The following is an 18,862-nucleotide window of genomic DNA, read 5'->3' as shown; positions in this document are numbered from 1 at the left end:
AGAAAGGATGGTAGTTCACCTTCTCTATAGAGATTACCAAATGTTTTAATTCCTTTGTTGAACCAAGAAAATGTAATACCATCTCTCAGGGCTTTGGGTAAGATGGGGTTATTTTCGAAAGGTGTTTGTTCATATATAGATCTAAGCCCTTCTGTTTGTTTACAGACTTCAATCCATATTTTTAAAGTGTTTTTAATGAAAGGGTAGTTTATGAAACCTAGCAAAGCTTTAGGTGGGCTAATATAAGGTATAGATGCCAATGTAGCCGGGGTCAGACACTCTTCCTCTATCTGCCTCCAAGAGGGTGAACTTGATGTTGTATCTTGCCATACCCACACAGCCTTTAACTGAGATGCCCAGTAATACAACTGGAAGTCAGGTAGAGTCCTCCTTCTGAGTATGGTTTGCATAAAGTTGTGAGTTTCACTCTGGGGGGTTTCCCTTTCACAGAAATGAAGAAATCTTCCTATTAAGTTGTTTGAAAAAAGCTTTGGGAATAGGAAAGGCCAAGGTTTGAAAAAGGTACAAGAATTTTGGTAATATATTCATCTTTACAGAATTGACCCGCCCGATAAGAGAAATTGGTAAATCCCGTCATCTATCCAATTCTTCCCCAACCTTTTTGGGAAGTGGAGTATATATAGTTCAGTTGATATGTCTTAATAATTTCAGAAGGAATTTGCAATCCAAGATATGTAATTTTCTGTGGTTTCCAAGAAAATGGTTGGTGTAAGATTGGGTTCTGCATAGCAGACCTGTTAAAAGGCATAATTATACTCTTCGATAGGTTTATTTTATATCCTGAAAAGGTCCCATATTCTTTCACGATGTCCACTAATGTTTGGAGTGAAATTTCTGTTTTGGTAATGTCATTGGCATATAGCGAGACCAGATGTTCACGCCCACCTATACGAACACCATGGATGGGTGGATGACATCTAAAAGCTTCTGCCAGTGGCTCTATAGCCAAAGACAAAAGGAGCGGACTAGCGGGACAACCCTGCCTTGTGCCACGTGATAGGGAGAACTGTGAGGAAATGTTTCCATTAGTCAGGATCTGAGCTACCGGACATTTGTACAGTAATCTAATCAGACCTAAATACCTAGGTCCAATATTCATCCGCTGTAAAACTTCAAACAGGTAGTTCCATTCAATGCGGTCAAAAGCTTTTTCCGCATCTAATGGTGCCGCCACTAAAGATTCTTGGTCATTCTCTACATAATGCATAATATTACATTATATTCTGATATTATCAGCAGATGAGCGGTTTCTTACAAAGCCTGTTTGGTCCATATCAACCAAGTCCAGTAGAACCTTATCCAGTCTAAGAGCTATGAGTTTCGCAAGAATCTTATATGAAGTGTTCAATAGAGATATTGGTCTATATGACCCACAAAGCATAGGATCTTTCCCAGGTTTTAACAAAACTGTGATCAGTGCCTGTTCAAGTGTGTCTGGGAGCTTTTCTGTCTCTATACTGCAAAGAGGCTCAAATAGTTTGGGTAAAAAGGATCGATAGAATTCAATAGGGAATCTGTCTAACCCTGGTGACTTTCCCCCAGCAGTGTTGAAAATGGATTCCCTAATTTCCTCTGATGTAATCTCTTTCTCCAAGTGCTCTCTATCCTCATCAGTTAAAGTTTGTAAATTGAGTTTGTTCAAAAACTCATGCATTGTGGCAGGGGCATCCCCTTCAGACTTGTACAATGTTTCATAAAACTCCCTTAAGACTAGATTAATTTCCTCAGGACTGTGAACAACTGCGTTATTGGGTAGCTTAATAGAGCTAATAACTCTACTAGCATCCTCTCGTCTTATCTTGGGTTCTGAATGGCTGCCCTGTTAAAAGGCATAATCACAGTCCTGTATGGCTCAGTTGGTAGAGCATGGTGTTTGCAACGCCAGGGTTGTGGGTTCGATTCTCATGGGAGACCAGTCCTGGGAATAAAAAAAGCATGAAATGTATGCATTTACTACTGTAAGTCACTCTGGATAAGAGCGTCTGCTAAATGACTAAAATGTAAATGTAAATCAAGCAAGCAACTTTCCTGCTTTATCTCCATGTTCGTAGTGGTTTTGTTTTGTTCTCCTAAGAGCATTTTCTGCTTTATGGGTCGTCAGGGTGTTATATTCCAATCGCTTTGAGTCAAATTTTTGTAGAGTTGAGTCGTCAAATGTTACACTATGTTCATTTTCCAGATCTCTAATTTCATTCTCCAACAAATCTACTTTAGCCTTATACATCTTACGAGCACCTGAACTAAAGGATATGATTTGCCCCCTCAGATATGCAAGGAGAGCTTCCCATAAAATTAGGGGGGAGGCAGAGTTGTTATTGGTGCTAAAAAATATGTCTATATGAGTGTTCAGAAATGTTACAAATGTGGGATTATTTAGCAAGTATGTGCCAAACCTCCATCTTCTTCTCTACTGACTGGTACTGAAGCCAGCAGGGTAGAATGATCTGATATACATCTTGGTAAGTACTTACACCCAGTAGTTAAACTTCCCTTGGCTGCAGGAATAAGAAATAAGTAAATTCTAGAGTAACTGTCATGGACAGGGGAGTAAAATGAGCATTCTTTAACCTTTTGGTTGTGAAATCTCCATAAGTCTACGAGTCCATAGTGTTTCATTTCTGCTTTTAACATTTTAGCTGCCTGTGTGAGGTTGATACTATTAGAGGAAGATCTATCACTGGAAGGGTCCAGTACCAAGTTAAAATCCCCTGCCATTATTATCTCTGATGATGGGCACATTAACTTCAAAAAGATGTCTTGGTAAGATTTAGGATCATCATGGTTAGACCCATACACATTCACATTGGTAATGGGCTCAGTGCTAAAGAAACCTTGAATGATCACAAACCTACCCCCTTTGTCTTTAATCTGAGATTGTATCTGAAAGGGGCAAATCTTATTAATGAGTATGGCCACCCCTCTTGCCCGAGAGGTGAAAGATGAATAGTATCTTGGCCCACCCACTCTCTCTTCAGTTTATCATGCTCAGAGTCAGTCAGGTGTGTCTCCTGAAGAAGAACTATATCAACCTTATGCTGCTTTAGATAATATAGAATGCATTTGCGCTTGACTGGGCATTTAGTACCCCTAATGTTAAGTGTCATAAAAGTATAGTTATTAGGTGCCGACATCTTTAAAGAAAATAAGAAATAGGGAAAAGGAAAGAAACAAAATTGCGTTGAGTGTATACAACTTGTACAAAATGAAATTATGAAAGTTTAAAGTAGTAAACATCTTATGAGCTAATATCCTGACCCTACCACAAACCCACCCAACCCCCTCCCCAACTGAGGGAGATAAAGAACCCATATCCTTAGACGCTAGTCTTTAAGCTAAATGTACCTTCTATGCATAGCATCACTCGAATTAGGTTCATTTAAAATTATATGTATATGGAGTACATTGACTCTTCCTTGTAGCATGAAAATATTGTTAGTCAAGTAACAAAATACAATTTGATTATTGTTGTAATGACCGGACTATTTAGCCCCACTTGAGCATGTCTAAACAACAACAACAACAACCTCGGGTGCGTTCATAGTCAACAACAGAGCCTACCCGCACACCCAAATGTCAACCAATCGGCATTCCCCAATGCGCCCTGAAACCTGTGCCGCGCGGCGACAAAAGTGATGACCACAAACGCACCCCAGCAGGTCAGGAAAAAAGACATCAAGCTATGATGTATAAATGAAAACCTTTACCAGAGGATAACAATCATCTCTCAAATATAAAATAGGGACAAGTAGTTAAACAATCACCATTTTCCTGAGTTCACCGTCGCCCAGAAAATATATATATATATATATATATATATATATATATATATATATATATATATATATATATATACACACACACACACATACACAAGTGTGAAGCTATCAGCTAGCTGGCAATTAGGCGGCCAGCTAGTAGCTTATCCCTGTCTCGGTATCAGTAATGCTAGCATTTATCTCTAACAATAAACAAGCCAGCAAACGTAATAGTAGCTAAAGTTCCCTGAAGTAATATAAACAACATAGTTAGGCTTGAAACCCAGTCAAAAGCCACATAACTATTTAACCAAACCTGACTGGACCTCTCTGCGTAAAATAAAAGTATACAGCAAAAATGTAACTACCTGGCTTAGTGTGGATGTATAGTAGCTATAGCTACACCCTTGGAAACTTAGCGAGCTGGCTAAATAGCACAGCCAACATTAGCTATGATCCAACTTTACCTCGCTAGTAATTATCACGCTAGCCATCTAGCCAGCCAGCCAGTCGATCATATGAGTAATTTAGTTGTTTCCTCGTGTGCTAACGTTCACTATCCACCGTATCCAAGTTCAAAAAACAGTTCCTTGGGGTGTAGCAGACGTGAACAAGTCAGGAAGTTGTTTCCTCATGTATGTTTCAGCCATCTTCACAGAGTCAAATGTGCGCTCACCATTCTTGGTTTCGATCCACAAAGTCACTGGGTAGCGCAGGCCGTATGCCAAGCCAGCCTGACGCAGAAGTCTCTTCAGTGGGGAGAAAGCCATCCTCCTCTTGTGTAGTGTGGGAGAAAGATCAGGAAAGATCATGATTCTGGCATCTCCATACTTGAGCTCTCCCTTTGCTCGGGCAGCAGATAGGATGCGAACAGTGTCCTGGTAGTGTAGAAATGTAATGACAAATGCCCTGGGTGCAACATGGCCAGGCAGCCGCCTGCCTACGTAGGGTGCGATGGGCCCTCTCGATATCCAGTGGGTGCGCGGGAGGGGGTAGATCCAGAATTTTGGGAATCCATTCCTGTGGAAAGGAGACCGCGTCTCTTCCCTCTACGGCCTCGGCCTTGAAGTTTCAAATTCGAGTGCCCTTGGAAATGTTCGTAATAATCAAATTTCTCCTCGAGTTTAGAGATGGTGTCTTCCAACTTCTTGTATTTTTGGTCCACTTCCTTGCGGACGTCCAGGATGGCAGCCTGGTGGTCAGTATGGTCTTTTTCTAACTTTGTCACTCGTCCCTTTGTGACTTTCCGGTCTTTGTGGAGTTTATCGACCAGTACATCAAATTTGCTGAGGCGTTCAGAAAGTGTCTCTTGGATTTTTCCATGCCTCGTCTGAGGCTTTGACATATTGGGCATCTTTTGCTTTGGCGATGCAATAGATGTTTTAACTTCCAACGCACTATTAACAAACAGGTAAACCGTGTCAAAATGAATTAAAATTGTTCTAAAGTTTGAGGATGCTACGCAGACGCATCTCGTTAGAGCGTCGCCATTGCCTGAAGTCTCAATTGTCATACTTGAGTAAAAGTATGAATTTAAAATTCCTTAAATTAAGCAAACCAGATAGCCAGGGTCACACTCAGACATCTAAAAACAAAGCATTTGTGTTTAGTGATTAGTGAGTCCGCCAGGTCAGAGGCAGCAGGGATGACCAGGGATGTTCTCTTGATAAGTGTGGTTATTGTGACGATCGTCAAAAGGAGTAGATCAAGGTGCAGCGTGGTACGTGTTCATATTTATTGTAACTCAGAATACTCAAACAAAATAACAAACAAAGAAAAAACGAACGTCACGTTCTGCAGGCTTACTCAGCTGACAAAAACAAGATCCCACTCTGAAGGAGGGGAAAAAGGGTTGCCTAAGTAAAAGGGCTGCCACAGAGGTAGCAAGACTGTACTTCAAATCGATGATACTCCCCCACTTAACATACTGCTTGACTAGTTGGGCCCAAGCTTGCTATACAACATTAAAACCTATTCAGTCTGTCAACAAACAGGCTCTCAAAGTGCTCGATAGGAAGCCCAATAGCCATCATCACTGTTACATCCTCAGAAAGCATGAGCTCCTGAGTTGGGAAAATCTTGTGCAATACACCGACGCATGTCTTGTATTCAAGATCCTAAATGGCCTAGCTCCCCCTCCACTCAGTACTTTTGTTAAACAGAAAACCCAAACATATGGCAGCAGATCCACAAGGTCTGCCATGAGAGGTGACTGTATAGTTCCCTTAAGGAAAAGCACCTTTAGTAAATCCGCTTTCTCTGTGAGAGCGTCCCATGTCTGGAATACACTGCCATCAGACACACATACCTGCACCACATATCACACTTTCACAAAATGCATGAAGACATGGCTAAAGGTCAATCAGATTTGTGAACATAATCGCCAGCTGTGTATTGCCACTTTCCATGTTGTCTGTTGTCTGTAGCTTGTGAGGTGTGGAAACACTTTGTTGTTTTTATGGATTTTGTCTTGTTGCTTTTTGTTCTATGTTGCTCTGTCTGTATGCTACATCTTGCTTGTCCTATGTTGCTCTGTCTGTATGCTATGTCTTGCTTGTCCTATGTTACTCTGCGTGTGCTCACTGTTCAATGATTGTCTATATTGTAATTGTTTTTAATAACCTGCCCAGGGACTGCGGTTGAAAATTAGCCGGCTGGCTAAAACCGGCACTTTTACTGAAACGTTGATTAATGTGCACTGTCCCTGTAAAAATAAAATAAAATAAACTAAACTAAGTATGATTCCCAATCAGAGACAATGATAGACAGCTGACTCTGATTGGAAAACATACCAGGCCAATCAAAGAAAGAAAAAAAACATAGAAATATGACACATAGAATGCCCACCCCATGTCACACCCTGACCTAACCAAACAAAGAAAAACGGCTCTCTCAGGTCAGGGCGTGAAATTATTGGACCATTTTCTGTCCTGCTAAGCATTCAAATTGTAATGAGCACTTTTGAGTGTCAGGGAAAATGTATGGAATAAAAAGTACATACTATTCTTTAGGAATGTTGTTAAGTAAAAGTAAAATATGTCAAAAACATAAATAGTAAAGTACAGATACAGTACTTTAAAAGAAAGTCAATCACTCCATATATAAACTCCCAGGAATGTATTGGGTATTTACCAACGTTTCGGCATCACTGTGCCTTCTTCAGGGTAATGTCATGAATACTTTAACCAGGTTATGTAGACAAACAGTGCAATTAGTGCAACCAATGACAATAGTGAGGGGTGTGTCATAATGATTAAGTTAATTAGAATGAATTAGTGAAACTGTTAAAAAAAACAAGCAGTTATGGAATATTAAATATATTAGGCTATTGTTATCATATAGAAACATCATTGAATATAGTACATCATATTAGCATCCACATACATTATTGTTTAATTCAATTTAACATATTTAATTTTTTCATATTTCATTTCATATTTGTTACATGTAATCTTTTGGTTCAACCTTAATGTATAATGAGCATCATCAACAGGGGAAACATATTAGGTGTAGGCTAATAAGCTGTAGAAAGAATATATCAATTTATAAGACTTGTTCATAAAATATAGAATTGTTCATAAGACAGGCCTGAGATCAAAGTCAATATTCAGACCACTAGGGGTCAATGTTTTTAGATAGGATATCCAGTAAGCCTCCCTTTGTAGTTGTAGGATCTCCATTTACATTTACATTTAAGTCATTTAGCAGACGTTCTTATCCAGAGCGACTTACAAATTGGTGCATTCACCTTATAATATCCAGTGGAACAACCACTTTACAATGGTGCATCTAAATCTTTTAAGGGGGGGTTAGAAGGATTACTTTATCCTATCCCAGGTATTCCTTGAAGAGGTGGGGTTTCAGGTGTCTCCGGAAGGTGGTGATTGACTCCGCTGTCCTGGCGTCGTGAGGGAGCTTGTTCCAACATTGGGGTGCCAGAGCAGCGAACAGTTTTGACTGGGCTGAGCGGGAACTGTGCTTCCTCAGAGGTAGGGAGGCGAGCAGGCCAGAGGTGGATGAACGGAGTGCCCTTGTTTGGGTGTAGGGCCTGATCAGAGCCTGAAGGTACGGAGGTGCCGTTCCCCTCACAGCTCCGTAGGCAAGCACCATGGTCTTGTAGCGGATGCGAGCTTCGACTGGAAGCCAGTGGAGAGAGCGGAGGAGCGGGGTGACGTGAGAGAACTTGGGAAGGTTGAACACCAGACGGGCTGCGGCGTTCTGGATGAGTTGTAGGGGTTTAATGGCACAGGCAGGGAGCCCAGCCAACAGCGAGTTGCAATAATCCAGACGGGAGATGACAAGTGCCTGGATTAGGACCTGCGCCGCTTCCTGTGTGAGGCAGGGTCGTACTCTGCGAATGTTGTAGAGCATGAACCTACAGGATCGGGTCACCGCCTTGATGTTGGTGGAGAACGACAGGGTGTTGTCCAGGGTCACGCCAAGGCTCTTAGCACTCTGGGAGGAGGACACAAGGGAGTTGTCAACCGTGATGGCGAGATCATGGAACGGGCAGTCCTTCCCCGGGAGGAAGAGCAGCTCCGTCTTGCCGAGGTTCAGCTTGAGGTGGTGATCCGTCATCCACACTGATATGTCTGCCAGACATGCAGAGATGCGATTCGCCACCTGGTTGTCAGAAGGGGGAAAGGAGAAGATTAATTGTGTGTCATCTGCATAGCAATGATATGAGAGACCATGTGAGGATATGACAGAGCCAAGTGACTTGGTGTATAGCGAGAATAGGAGTGGGCCAAGAACAGAGCCCTGGGGGACACCAGTGGTGAGAGCACGTGGTGCGGAGACAGATTCTCGCCACGCCACCTGGTAGGAGCGACCTGTCAGGTAGGACGCAATCCAAGCGTGGGCGGCGCCGGAGATGCCCAGCTCGGAGAGGGTGGAGAGGAGGATCTGATGGTTCACGGTATCAAAGGCAGCAGATAGGTCTAGAAGGATGAGAGCAGAGGAGAGAGAGTTAGCTTTAGCAGTGCGGAGAGCCTCCGTGACACAGAGAAGAGCAGTCTCAGTTGAATGCCCAGTCTTGAAACCTGACTGATTAGGATCAAGAAGGTCATTCTGAGAGAGATAGCAAGAGAGCTGGCCAAGGACGGCACGTTCAAGAGTTTTGGAGAGAAAGGAAAGAAGGGATACTGGTCTGTAGTTGTTGACATCGGAGGGATCGAGTGTAGGTTTTTTTCAGAAGGGGTGCAACTCTCGCTCTCTTGAAGACGGAAGGGACGTAGCCAGCGGTCAAGGATGAGTTGATGAGCGAGGTGAGGTAGGGGAGAAGGTCTCCGGAAATGGTCTGGAGAAGAGAGGAGGGGATAGGGTCAAGTGGGCAGGTTGTTGGGCGGCCGGTCGTCACAAGACGCGAGATTTCATCTGGAGAGAGAGGGGAGAAAGAGGTCAAAGCACAGGGTAGGGCAGTGTGAGCAGGACCAGCAGTGTCGTTTGACTTAGCAAACGAGGATCGGATGTCGTCAACCTTCTTTTCAAAATGGTTGGCGAAGTCATCCGCAGAGAGGGAGGAGGGGGGGGAGGATTCAGGAGGGAGGAGAAGGTAGCAAAGAGCTTCCTAGGGTTAGAGGCAGATGCTTGGAGTTTAGAGTGGTAGAAAGTGGCTTTAGCAGCAGAGACAGAAGAGGAAAATGTAGAGAGGAGGGAGTGAAAGGATGCCAGGTCCGCAGGGAGGCGAGTTTTCCTCCATTTCCGCTCGGCTGCCCGGAGGCCTGTTCTGTGAGCTCGCAGTGAGTCGTCGAGCCACGGAGCAGGAGGGGAGGACCGAGCCGGCCTGGAGGATAGGGGACAGAGGAAATCAAAGGATGCAGAGAGGGAGGAGAGGAAGGTTGAGGAGGCAGAATCAGGAGATAGGTTGGAGAAGGTTTGAGCAGAGGGAAGAGATGATAGGATGGAAGAGGAGAGAGTAGCGGGAGAGAGAGAGCGAAGGTTGGGACGGCGCAATACCATCCGAGTAGGGGCAGAGTGAGAAGTGTTGGATGAGAGCGAGAGGGAAAAGGATACAAGGTAGTGGTCGGAGACTTGGAGGGCAGTTGCAATGAGATTAGTGGAAGAACAGCATCTAGTAAAGATGAGGTCAAGCGTATTGCCTGCCTTGTGAGTAGGGGGGGAAGGTGAGTGGGTGAGGTCGAAAGAGGAGAGGAGTGGAAAGAAGGAGGCAGAGAGGAATGAGTCGAAGGTAGACGTGGGGAGGTTAAAGTCACCCAGAACTGTGAGAGGTGAGCCATCCTCAGGAAAGGAACTTATCAAGGCGTCAAGCTCATTGATGAACTCTCCAAGGGAACCTGGAGGGCGATAAATGATAAGGATGTTAAGCTTGAAAGGGCTGGTAACTGTGACAGCATGGAATTCAAATGAGGAGATAGACAGATGGGTCAGGGGAGAAAGAGAGAATGTCCACTTGGGAGAGATGAGGATTCCAGTGCCACCACCCCGCTGGCTCGATGCTCTAGGGGTATGCGAGAACACGTAGTCAGACGAGGAGAGAGCAGTAGGAGTAGCAGTGTTATCTGTGGTAATCCATGTTTCCGTCAGCGCCAGGAAGTCTAGGGACTGGAGGGTAGCATAGGCTGAGATGAACTCAGCCTTGTTGGCCGCAGACCGGCAGTTCCAGAGGCTGCCGGAGACCTGGAACTCCACGTGGGTCGTGCGCGCTGGGACCACCAGGTTAGAGTGGCAGCGGCCACGCGGTGTGGAGCGTTTGTGTGGCCTGTGCAGAGGAGAGAGAACAGGGATAGACAGACACATAGTAGACAAGCTACAGAAGAGGCTACGCTAATGCAAAGGAGATTGGAATGACAAGTGGACTACACGTCTCGAATGTTCAGGAAGTTAAGCTTACGTTGCAAAAATCTTATTGACTAAAATGATACAGTACTGCTGGCTGGTGGAGTAGGCTAGCTAGCAGTGGCTGCGTTGTTGACTTTGAACGTGTAGCTGGCTAGGTAACCTCGATAGTTTCAGTACTACACCTTGTCATAATACAAAGCAACTTTGGAGCTAGCTAGCTAACATAACACTAATCAAGACGTTCCTTGTAATGTATTTAGTTTCTACAATGCTGCTCGTCGGTAATAGTTGGCTGGGTTAGGAAGAATGGCGTCGCGGGGGACGGAAATAGCTGGCTAGCTAACCTCGATGTTACCTCCTCTCCTTGGTAGAGCAACATGCTCAATGCCTGTGTATCTGAGGGAGGAGATTGGATGGTTAGCTTCAACAAAGTGAGCTGCTACTGGATAGTCAATGTTCTTACACCTGATTGAGCTGCGGTGTTCAGCTATGTTTTAATTGTCTTTTTGTTTGTTCTACGTAGGCTTTTCCATATGAACAGGTGATGAGATAGATTACTCCCATGGTTTTGCATGGGATGATACCCCTAACAGGGATTTTTCGACCTGTATGTGGGTGTCTGAAGAAGGATGTTTTTATAGTGCTATTGCACTGTGCGCATGAGCCACATCTGTAGTTCCCATTTGGGATAGGTGTCAAGAGTGTCTGAGTGAGCTCAGGGGGCATGTCAGATCTCCAATATTGCGACCACGCTTATAGACCACCAGTGGGGGTTCCTTGAAGAGTGGGCAATTATTTTTTTTGTCTAATTGCACAATATGCCAGTCCTTTTTCAGGATTGCTTTCATTTTCTCCGAACCCTTGGTGTACTTAGTGCAAAATATGGTTGTGTTGTTTTTCTTCTTTGGTTGAGTTTTTAGTAATTCCTCTCTTGGTTTTTGAGATATTCCTCTCTTGGTTTTTGAGATAATTTCATCATTGCCTCATCAAGCGTTTTGTCCTTGTAGCCTCTCATTTTGAATTTATCTGTCATTTTTTTAGCATTGCTGTCAAAATCTGTCTGGTGGCCACAGATTTGTTTAACCCTGCATAACTGACTGTATGGTAGACCATTCTTGAGGGGAAGGGGATGCATACTATTCACACATAGCAAGGTATTGCGGTCTGTGGGCTTTGTGTATAAGTCTGTGTGTAATGCATCATTCTCTTTGATGATCCATAAGTCCAGGTAGTTTATTTTTCTCTCATCAGTCTGCATGGTGAATTTGAGGTATTCAGAGCTCTCGTTTAGTAGAGTTTGGAATTCATTTAGTTCCTGCTGACTTCCTTCCCAGAGCACAAAGACATCATCTATGTATCTCTTCCATAGGAGGATTTTAGAAACTTACCCTGAAGAAGGAACAGTGAGTCTGAAACGTTGGTTAATACCCAATAAATTACTGGGAGTTTATATATGGAGTGTGCAACTTTATTTTCATATAAAGCATTTAAGTAAAATACTTTAAAGTACTGTATCTGTACTTTACTATTTATGTTTTTGACATATTTTACTTTTACTTAACAACATTCCTAAAGAATATGATGATTTTTACTCCATACATTTTCTCTGACACCCAACAGTACTCATTACATTTTGAATGCTTAGCAGGACAGAAAATGGTCCAATTCCCATACTTATCAAGAGAACATCCCTGGTCATCTCTACTGCCTCTGATCTGGCGGACTCACTAATCACTAAACACAAATGCTTTGTTTTTAAATGGTGTCTGAGTGTGACTCTGGCTATCTGGTTTGCTTAATTTAAGGAATTTTAAGTTCATACTTTTACTTTTGATACTTAAGTATATTTTAGCAACTACATTGACTTATGATACATAAGTATATTTAAAACCAAATACTTTTAGACTTTTACTCAAGTAGTATTTTATTGGCTGACTTTTACTTGAGTCATTTTCTACTAAGGTAACTTTACTTTTACTCAAGTATGACAATTCAGTACCTTTTCCACCACTGGTTATTTACGTTTTAGTTAATTAGCATACGGTCACACTGGTCACCCGTGGGAATCGCACCCACAACCCTGGCGACTAAACCACACTGTGCTTCGTCAAATAGCAGAACCAAATTACCTGGTTTGAAGTTGAGATTACATTAAAAGTACATGGTGCAAGTGATCAATGCTGTTCGAGATTCTACATAGACTACAGCAATTGTGAATATCTCCACAGATCCGCCTACTCCTACAGTATGCATGCTATCTTGAACATGTACGCTTTATATGATTAACGTTACCTCAAAATGTGGCCATGGATCTATTACTTATTTTACAGTTGAATAAAAACTGTTACATTACTTTGTAAGATAACTTTAGGCTATTTACTGTATTACAAAAGTAATATTGAATTGTGTTTAGTTGACAACGCAACCAAATATCAATATTTAAAGGATATATTTACTGCTTGGATAGTTCAATCTAAGACACTGGCTTAATTCCATTCTTTAACTTTTATTTTTGGTTGAGTTGGGTTTAGCGTTGACTCAAAACGAATGAACGACAAGAAAACACACACAACTACCACTATTGTAGTATAGAAGTCAAAATACCTATAGCTATGTTCCTACTTGGACATAATCAAAAACATTGACACCACAGTGATTCTCGTTCTAAGAGGATGCTATAATAAATAGATAATTGCGATTTTCAGATTTATTTGATTACTGGGAATTTATTTGCCGTGCATATATGCTGATAAATTGAATATGAAACTAAAATTGTGAATTTTTATCAAAGGCGTCTCTGTGGCGTCAGCTGGGAATGTTCCACACAGATGTTCAATGAGCGATCGAGTTCTACGAAACTCACTAGGCCTACTCTCATTTTAATAAATTCAAAACCACTACTGTAATGAAAATAAAAGCCAATAAACTGAATAATTACTGTCAAACTATTATTTTTATTCAATTGTTGAATTAGGTCTATTGTCTTTAATTTTACATTTCATGTCTATTCAAGTGGTTTTGACAAACTTTTAGGATGTGAACGGCTACTATGTCATAATGTACATGATGTCATAATGAAGCATTATTTTGTTAAATTAAGACAATCCATAGACAGGTCATTGACGCTCTTCCTGAACTGAGGTAGGACCTATAATTTAATGAAATAATCTCAAATACATTACTTTTATCTTATGAGAACTTTATTTGATCAATAACTGTCAAAAACTGTTATATTTTGTGATTTGTGATTTAAAACTAGGTCTTGTGGTCTTGTGTTTCTGTTTTCAAGAATATATTGTTGAAACTTTATAGTCAAATCCTACGTGTGCAAATTATCTGGAAGTCCAAATTGAAGGTAGGCCTTAGTCTGTGAATCTTTCATTTTTATGAATTCATGAACATTTTGGCAGGAATTGGAATGTCCTTTGAAAGTGGAAAAACACTAGTTTATAATAACAACTTTGATCAAATTCTATTGAAATATGTCATTTATTCTATATTATTTTTCTCAAACATGCTTTTTGTTGTTGTTTGCTCCTCCACTGTGACTCTCACAGCCATGAAAGAAAGAGTGATGTCCAGGACTAAGACACAAGAGACCAGTCAGAACAGTTCTGAGAACAGCCTGACAGACATCCTCAGTGTCCGGAGTGCCAGTGATATTGTCCTACAGCCAATGCCACCAGGGAGAAAGAATAGCCGATCCCACTTCCACAACATGGATGTGACTAAAGAGAGGGCTGACATGGGAAGGCTTCCAATGGCCACTCCACCCGTCAGCCTCCCAATGCTCACTGTGACCTCTCTCACTGTCCAAAAGATCAAAAACACCCTCAAGGTGACTGGCATGCCTCGTCTACAGCTGGAGGGAGAGATGGGTAGCAAGCGTCTGGGTCCGGTCAAAACCAAAACCGGAGGGAGCACATTGACCTCCAGCCACAAGCAGGAGCCAGAGGTTAAATCCAGCAGACCATCTGGTAGCATCTCTAGGAGGCCCAATGTATGCTCCACTGCAGCCAAGGCAGTAGCTCCTTTATCTGGGACTCCATGCAGCCAGTCTGAGGTCAGGATCCAGGCCAATCCTCTCCAGAGGTCTAACATCCAGGACCAAAGGCCCCGCTCTCCTCCTGCTCAGGCCAGACGGTCTCTGTTCGACGGCAGCCTCTTGCAGCCGCCATGTTCTCCTGTGGATGTCCTCCAGCCGGAGGTCCAGGCCAGCAGAAGCCTGGCTCGACCCAAGACCGGGATAGCTAGGATAACAAGACATACTGATGGAAGCACTCTGAGGTTCCCTAACCAGACCTTAGAGCTTATAAACTCCATGGGTAGGAGGGAGATCACAAATTCTTTCCCTGTGCTGCCAACCATTGCAGTGTCAGCCTCACCTGCCCAGATGGCTATCCCATTGCCTACCCCAATGATCAGCCAAGTGCCTGATCTTCTGGTGCCTACTCCATCTGCTTCTCCGGTTCCGTCCAGCCGAGTGCCTGCCCCACCTGCCTCCCCAGTGCCAGCCCGGCCTGCCAACACCAGATCACGTAGGCAGGTGTCGGAGAGGATCCAGCGCTTACAGATCCAGTCTGCTATGAAGGACCAGCAGCTACCAGAACAACTGGGTGACAATCAAATCATATTACCCTCTGAGCCCCTGTCCTTCAGTAGCACTGAGAGGATGTTCCTCTGTGGTCCACCTTTAGTCTGCCACCCAGCTAACGTAGGTGGAGATGATGGCTGTCACCCCCTGCCCAGACCTACGCCCAGCCACACAGGTCTCACCGACCACTCCGCTTTACTGACCAGTAGGAGAGCCGTGCAGGCGGGCGAGAAGTGTCCCTTTGAAATCCTCTTGACCCCACTGGTAGAACAGCCTCCTATCGAGCGGTGGCACATGCCCGCCTCCCGTGCCAAGGCCGAGCGGGAATGGGAGAATAGCCAACGAGGGCGCAGGAAGAGAGTGAAGCCCATTCACTGGGACGTTAACTTTAAGTCTGGGCCTTTCTTCCCAGTGTGTGTCGCTCCATCACTGCCCTCGATCTTGGAGGTGGATGAAGAGTCTCTTTCTGAAGAGATGGAGCAAAGCCTGTTGTAGGGGGGGTCGCACACACACACACAACTTATTTTTTATTTATCTTTATTTAAATAGGCAAGTTAGTTATAACAAATTCTTATTTACAATGACGACCTACCCCGGCACAACCCTAACCCGGACGACACTGGGCCAATTGTGCGCCGCCCTATGGGACCAGTGCCTTAGACCGCTGTGCCAATCGGGAGCCCTATTGAGACCTCATGGCCTCCCATGGACCAGAGAGGATCAGCCAGCATCATCCCAGCGTCTGCCCTGCCTGCCATCCTAGTACCTCCACTGCCCTTTCAACCCCAAAGCACAAAGGGCAGGTGACAGAAATGATCCAGCGCCCACCGATCCAGGCTGTAGTACATGAGCAGCAGCAGCTACTGTCAGAAGTACTGTTGGAACAGACTTTTCCTATGAGACCCAACAGGAGCCACAAGCTGTCAAAGTACTTTCATCCCTGGGGTGTGTAGCTTCTCGAAGAGTGTTCTCTTCCTGAAGATGGACTGCTTCAACCCCTTGGGAGTATCCAGAGTATCTAGTACGCTGGTGTGATGATAGAATATGTCTATCAGTATCAATTAGAGATTAATATTAATCCACTTGTTATTCTAGTTAGGCAAATGTTAATTTATCATCAGCATGTTCCAAAGATTTCTGTTTCTATAAAGTTTTATTGCAGTTGAAAATGATCAGTGGTGTGTGTTGTTGGTTTCTTGTGAGCTATGAAGTATACCCTTTTAGTAGAATGTTTATTTCTTCATTGGATTTGTTGACCAAGGAGAAGAGGTAAGTGCTGACCGGACTAATAGAAGTGAAGGTCTGATTCAAATTTGTATTCATCCGAAGGAGGCACATCTGACTCACACCTTAGTGCAATAATTCTTCACATTTTCAATGTATAGCAACACTGACAAATTCTCAGGTGGAACTATTTGTACTACTGTATTGGAAATGAGGATCTATCCAAAAACAGTGTTTATGAAATGCGAGAATGCTGAACAACATTTCCTGACCAATAGGCTTGTTTGTCGTAATATTTGGCCAAAGTTTAATTTGCTTGAGTCAAGAGGTCCTTTCTCAACTTGCACATGTAAGGGAAGCAGACAGCTGCAGATTTAATATAACTGCTGGGTTACGCGGTAACCAGGTCTCTCTTGCCAAAAGAACCCACTTTTGCAAGAAAGACCTGGATAGTGCCACATAACGCTTATGTAAATTCTTCCTTTTATACAAATAAAAATGACCCCTTTATCTGGAATAGATGTAGTGTTGCCTTACATTTGTGAAATGTGAATGACATTTGCTTAGCCTTCAAACTGTGCTTCGTTTAAAATACTGTTGGTTGGACTGCGAGGCAGTCAATGTATCGTTTTTCTTTTGATCTGAAGCCTGACACTGTACGACACGTCGTGTCTCATTCTCCTTCTTTTGAATAAAGCTTCCTCTGCATGATTTTATTCTAACATCGTCCATGTTTTTTTTGCAACCCTCAAAAACAAATGTTGATCCCCATGTAACGACACGTGATATTCCACAAGAGGGGCACTAAAGGTCTGTAACTAAAGGAGGTTGAACACTTTGTACCTTGAACACCATCTGAACTTACACACAGCCTCAACTATTTAAATGACAGAAAATGTCATATCTGCTCTCACACAGTACATTAATAGATGACGATCCCTTGGGTTTTTCACAGTCCATCATAATAAATACTTTTTGGCAACTTGTGTATTGTTGTCTAAGGTTCATTCCGAAACACATTCTCTCCACCAAAGCCCAAAGCTTACTAGCATTATAAAGATATCATTGAAGTTTAAGAGGTGTTACCACATTTTTGTAGAGATTTATTGGGGCCAGTGCAAAGATCTTACATTGCACTGTAAGATCAGTCATGCATCGTACCCAGTTTCTCTCTAGAAACATGCATGAGAAAGCTGTGACTAAGCAGAGAAGTATGTCTGTATCAATTGTTCTACAACTGGTTCAAGAAAGAAGGTTAGGTTAGTTAGGCTACATGCGATCGTGCGTCACCATAACTGAAACATGGCCTTCTTTCACGATTTCACGTCATGGTGCAAGTTTTTGCATAAACTGGGAAATATTTGCATACATTTAAATTTCCCTGGCCGGCAGTGAAGGGGTTAATCAGCTGTGTGCTCTCAGTTTACGCTCACTAGCAGAATCTGTCTGCCACAGCTGCTGCGCTAAAGCTAATCATCTATCACAGAGAGCGCTGACAACCAGAGGTGTTTCCAGAGGCCAACAACACAGAGCAGGTTAGAGAAGCTTCCAACCTAACCACGTACGCACACACACACAGACACACACACACACACAGATCAAGGAGCAGTTGACCTCCACAGAATGTAAACATTAGCCACTAATATCTGACATCAGTATAGTTTATAAAAGTGTATATGTCTGTCTGTGTCTTTCAGTTTCTGTTTAGACTACATCAAAGATAGAGAAGCTGTGCAGCCACACCATGTTCAATCATGTTACCTAATTAGCTAGCTAGCTAGCTGACAATCTGGTTGACCTGTAGCATATAAACATTTGTTTGCACATGAATGTAAAAAATGATTGATCAAATTCCCCCCTGACACTATTTGACTGGGTTAATAACTTAATATTAAGTTAATATGGACCCATTGTCTTAGACTTGAAATCTTGGATCAGGATTCAAACACAGGGACTCTTATTTCAGCCATAGGGACTTGTGACTCGACTCGACTCAAACATTGGTGACTTTGACTCAACTCAGACTTAGCCATAGGGTCTTGTGAATTGACTGGAACTTATGCTTTAGTGACTCGACTACAACACTGCTGCCATTACATGGCTACTGCTACAACTAACAATTCCAGCAAGGGGTACCCCAGCTTGGATACACTTTTCTGCTGCTCCCTCAAAAGCATTAAGCAGACATTTTGATTATACCTCCCAACTCATAACTGCCTGTGGGGTGAGTCTATCTACAAATAAACGCAGCAAGAGGATTACAACAGCTAACACAGGAAGCTGAAATCCTGGGGCCGCCTTATGTTCCCTCAGTTCTACCCCATTTTGAAAAGGTGCTTTTCATCCATGACCAAAAACATGACCAGGCCATGTTTTGGCAGTTTTGCTGCACTAGGCAAGACAATTGCAAACATTCTCCAATCCGGCAAAGAAATAGGCCTATAGTGTACAGTGTCGGCCTATAATG

The 18,862-nt window shown here is 43.0% G+C and overlaps 1 protein-coding gene across 1 annotated transcript; it reads left to right on the top strand.

The window, feature by feature from the left end:
* Positions 1-13,699: 13,699 nt before the first annotated feature.
* Positions 13,700-15,692, top strand: LOC106573279 (uncharacterized). Its single transcript, XM_045696914.1, has 2 exons — positions 13,700-13,932; positions 14,135-15,692. The coding sequence occupies exon 2, from the start codon at positions 14,137-14,139 to the stop codon at positions 15,664-15,666; it is 1,530 nt and encodes a 509-aa protein (XP_045552870.1). The 5' UTR covers positions 13,700-13,932; positions 14,135-14,136; the 3' UTR covers positions 15,667-15,692.
* Positions 15,693-18,862: the final 3,170 nt, after the last annotated feature.

Source organism: Salmo salar, chromosome ssa16, assembly GCF_905237065.1.
Source record: "Salmo salar chromosome ssa16, Ssal_v3.1, whole genome shotgun sequence".
Taxonomy (NCBI): domain Eukaryota; kingdom Metazoa; phylum Chordata; class Actinopteri; order Salmoniformes; family Salmonidae; genus Salmo; species Salmo salar.
Note: the sequence above shows the minus strand (reverse complement) of the source record. Positions and strands in the feature narration are given on the sequence as shown.

What these genes read in the sequence shown, in the direction of transcription:
- LOC106573279 (XM_045696914.1), top strand. Translation starts at nt 14,137, where the DNA reads ATGAAAGAAAGAGTGATGTCCAGGACTAAGACACAAGAGACCAGTCAG.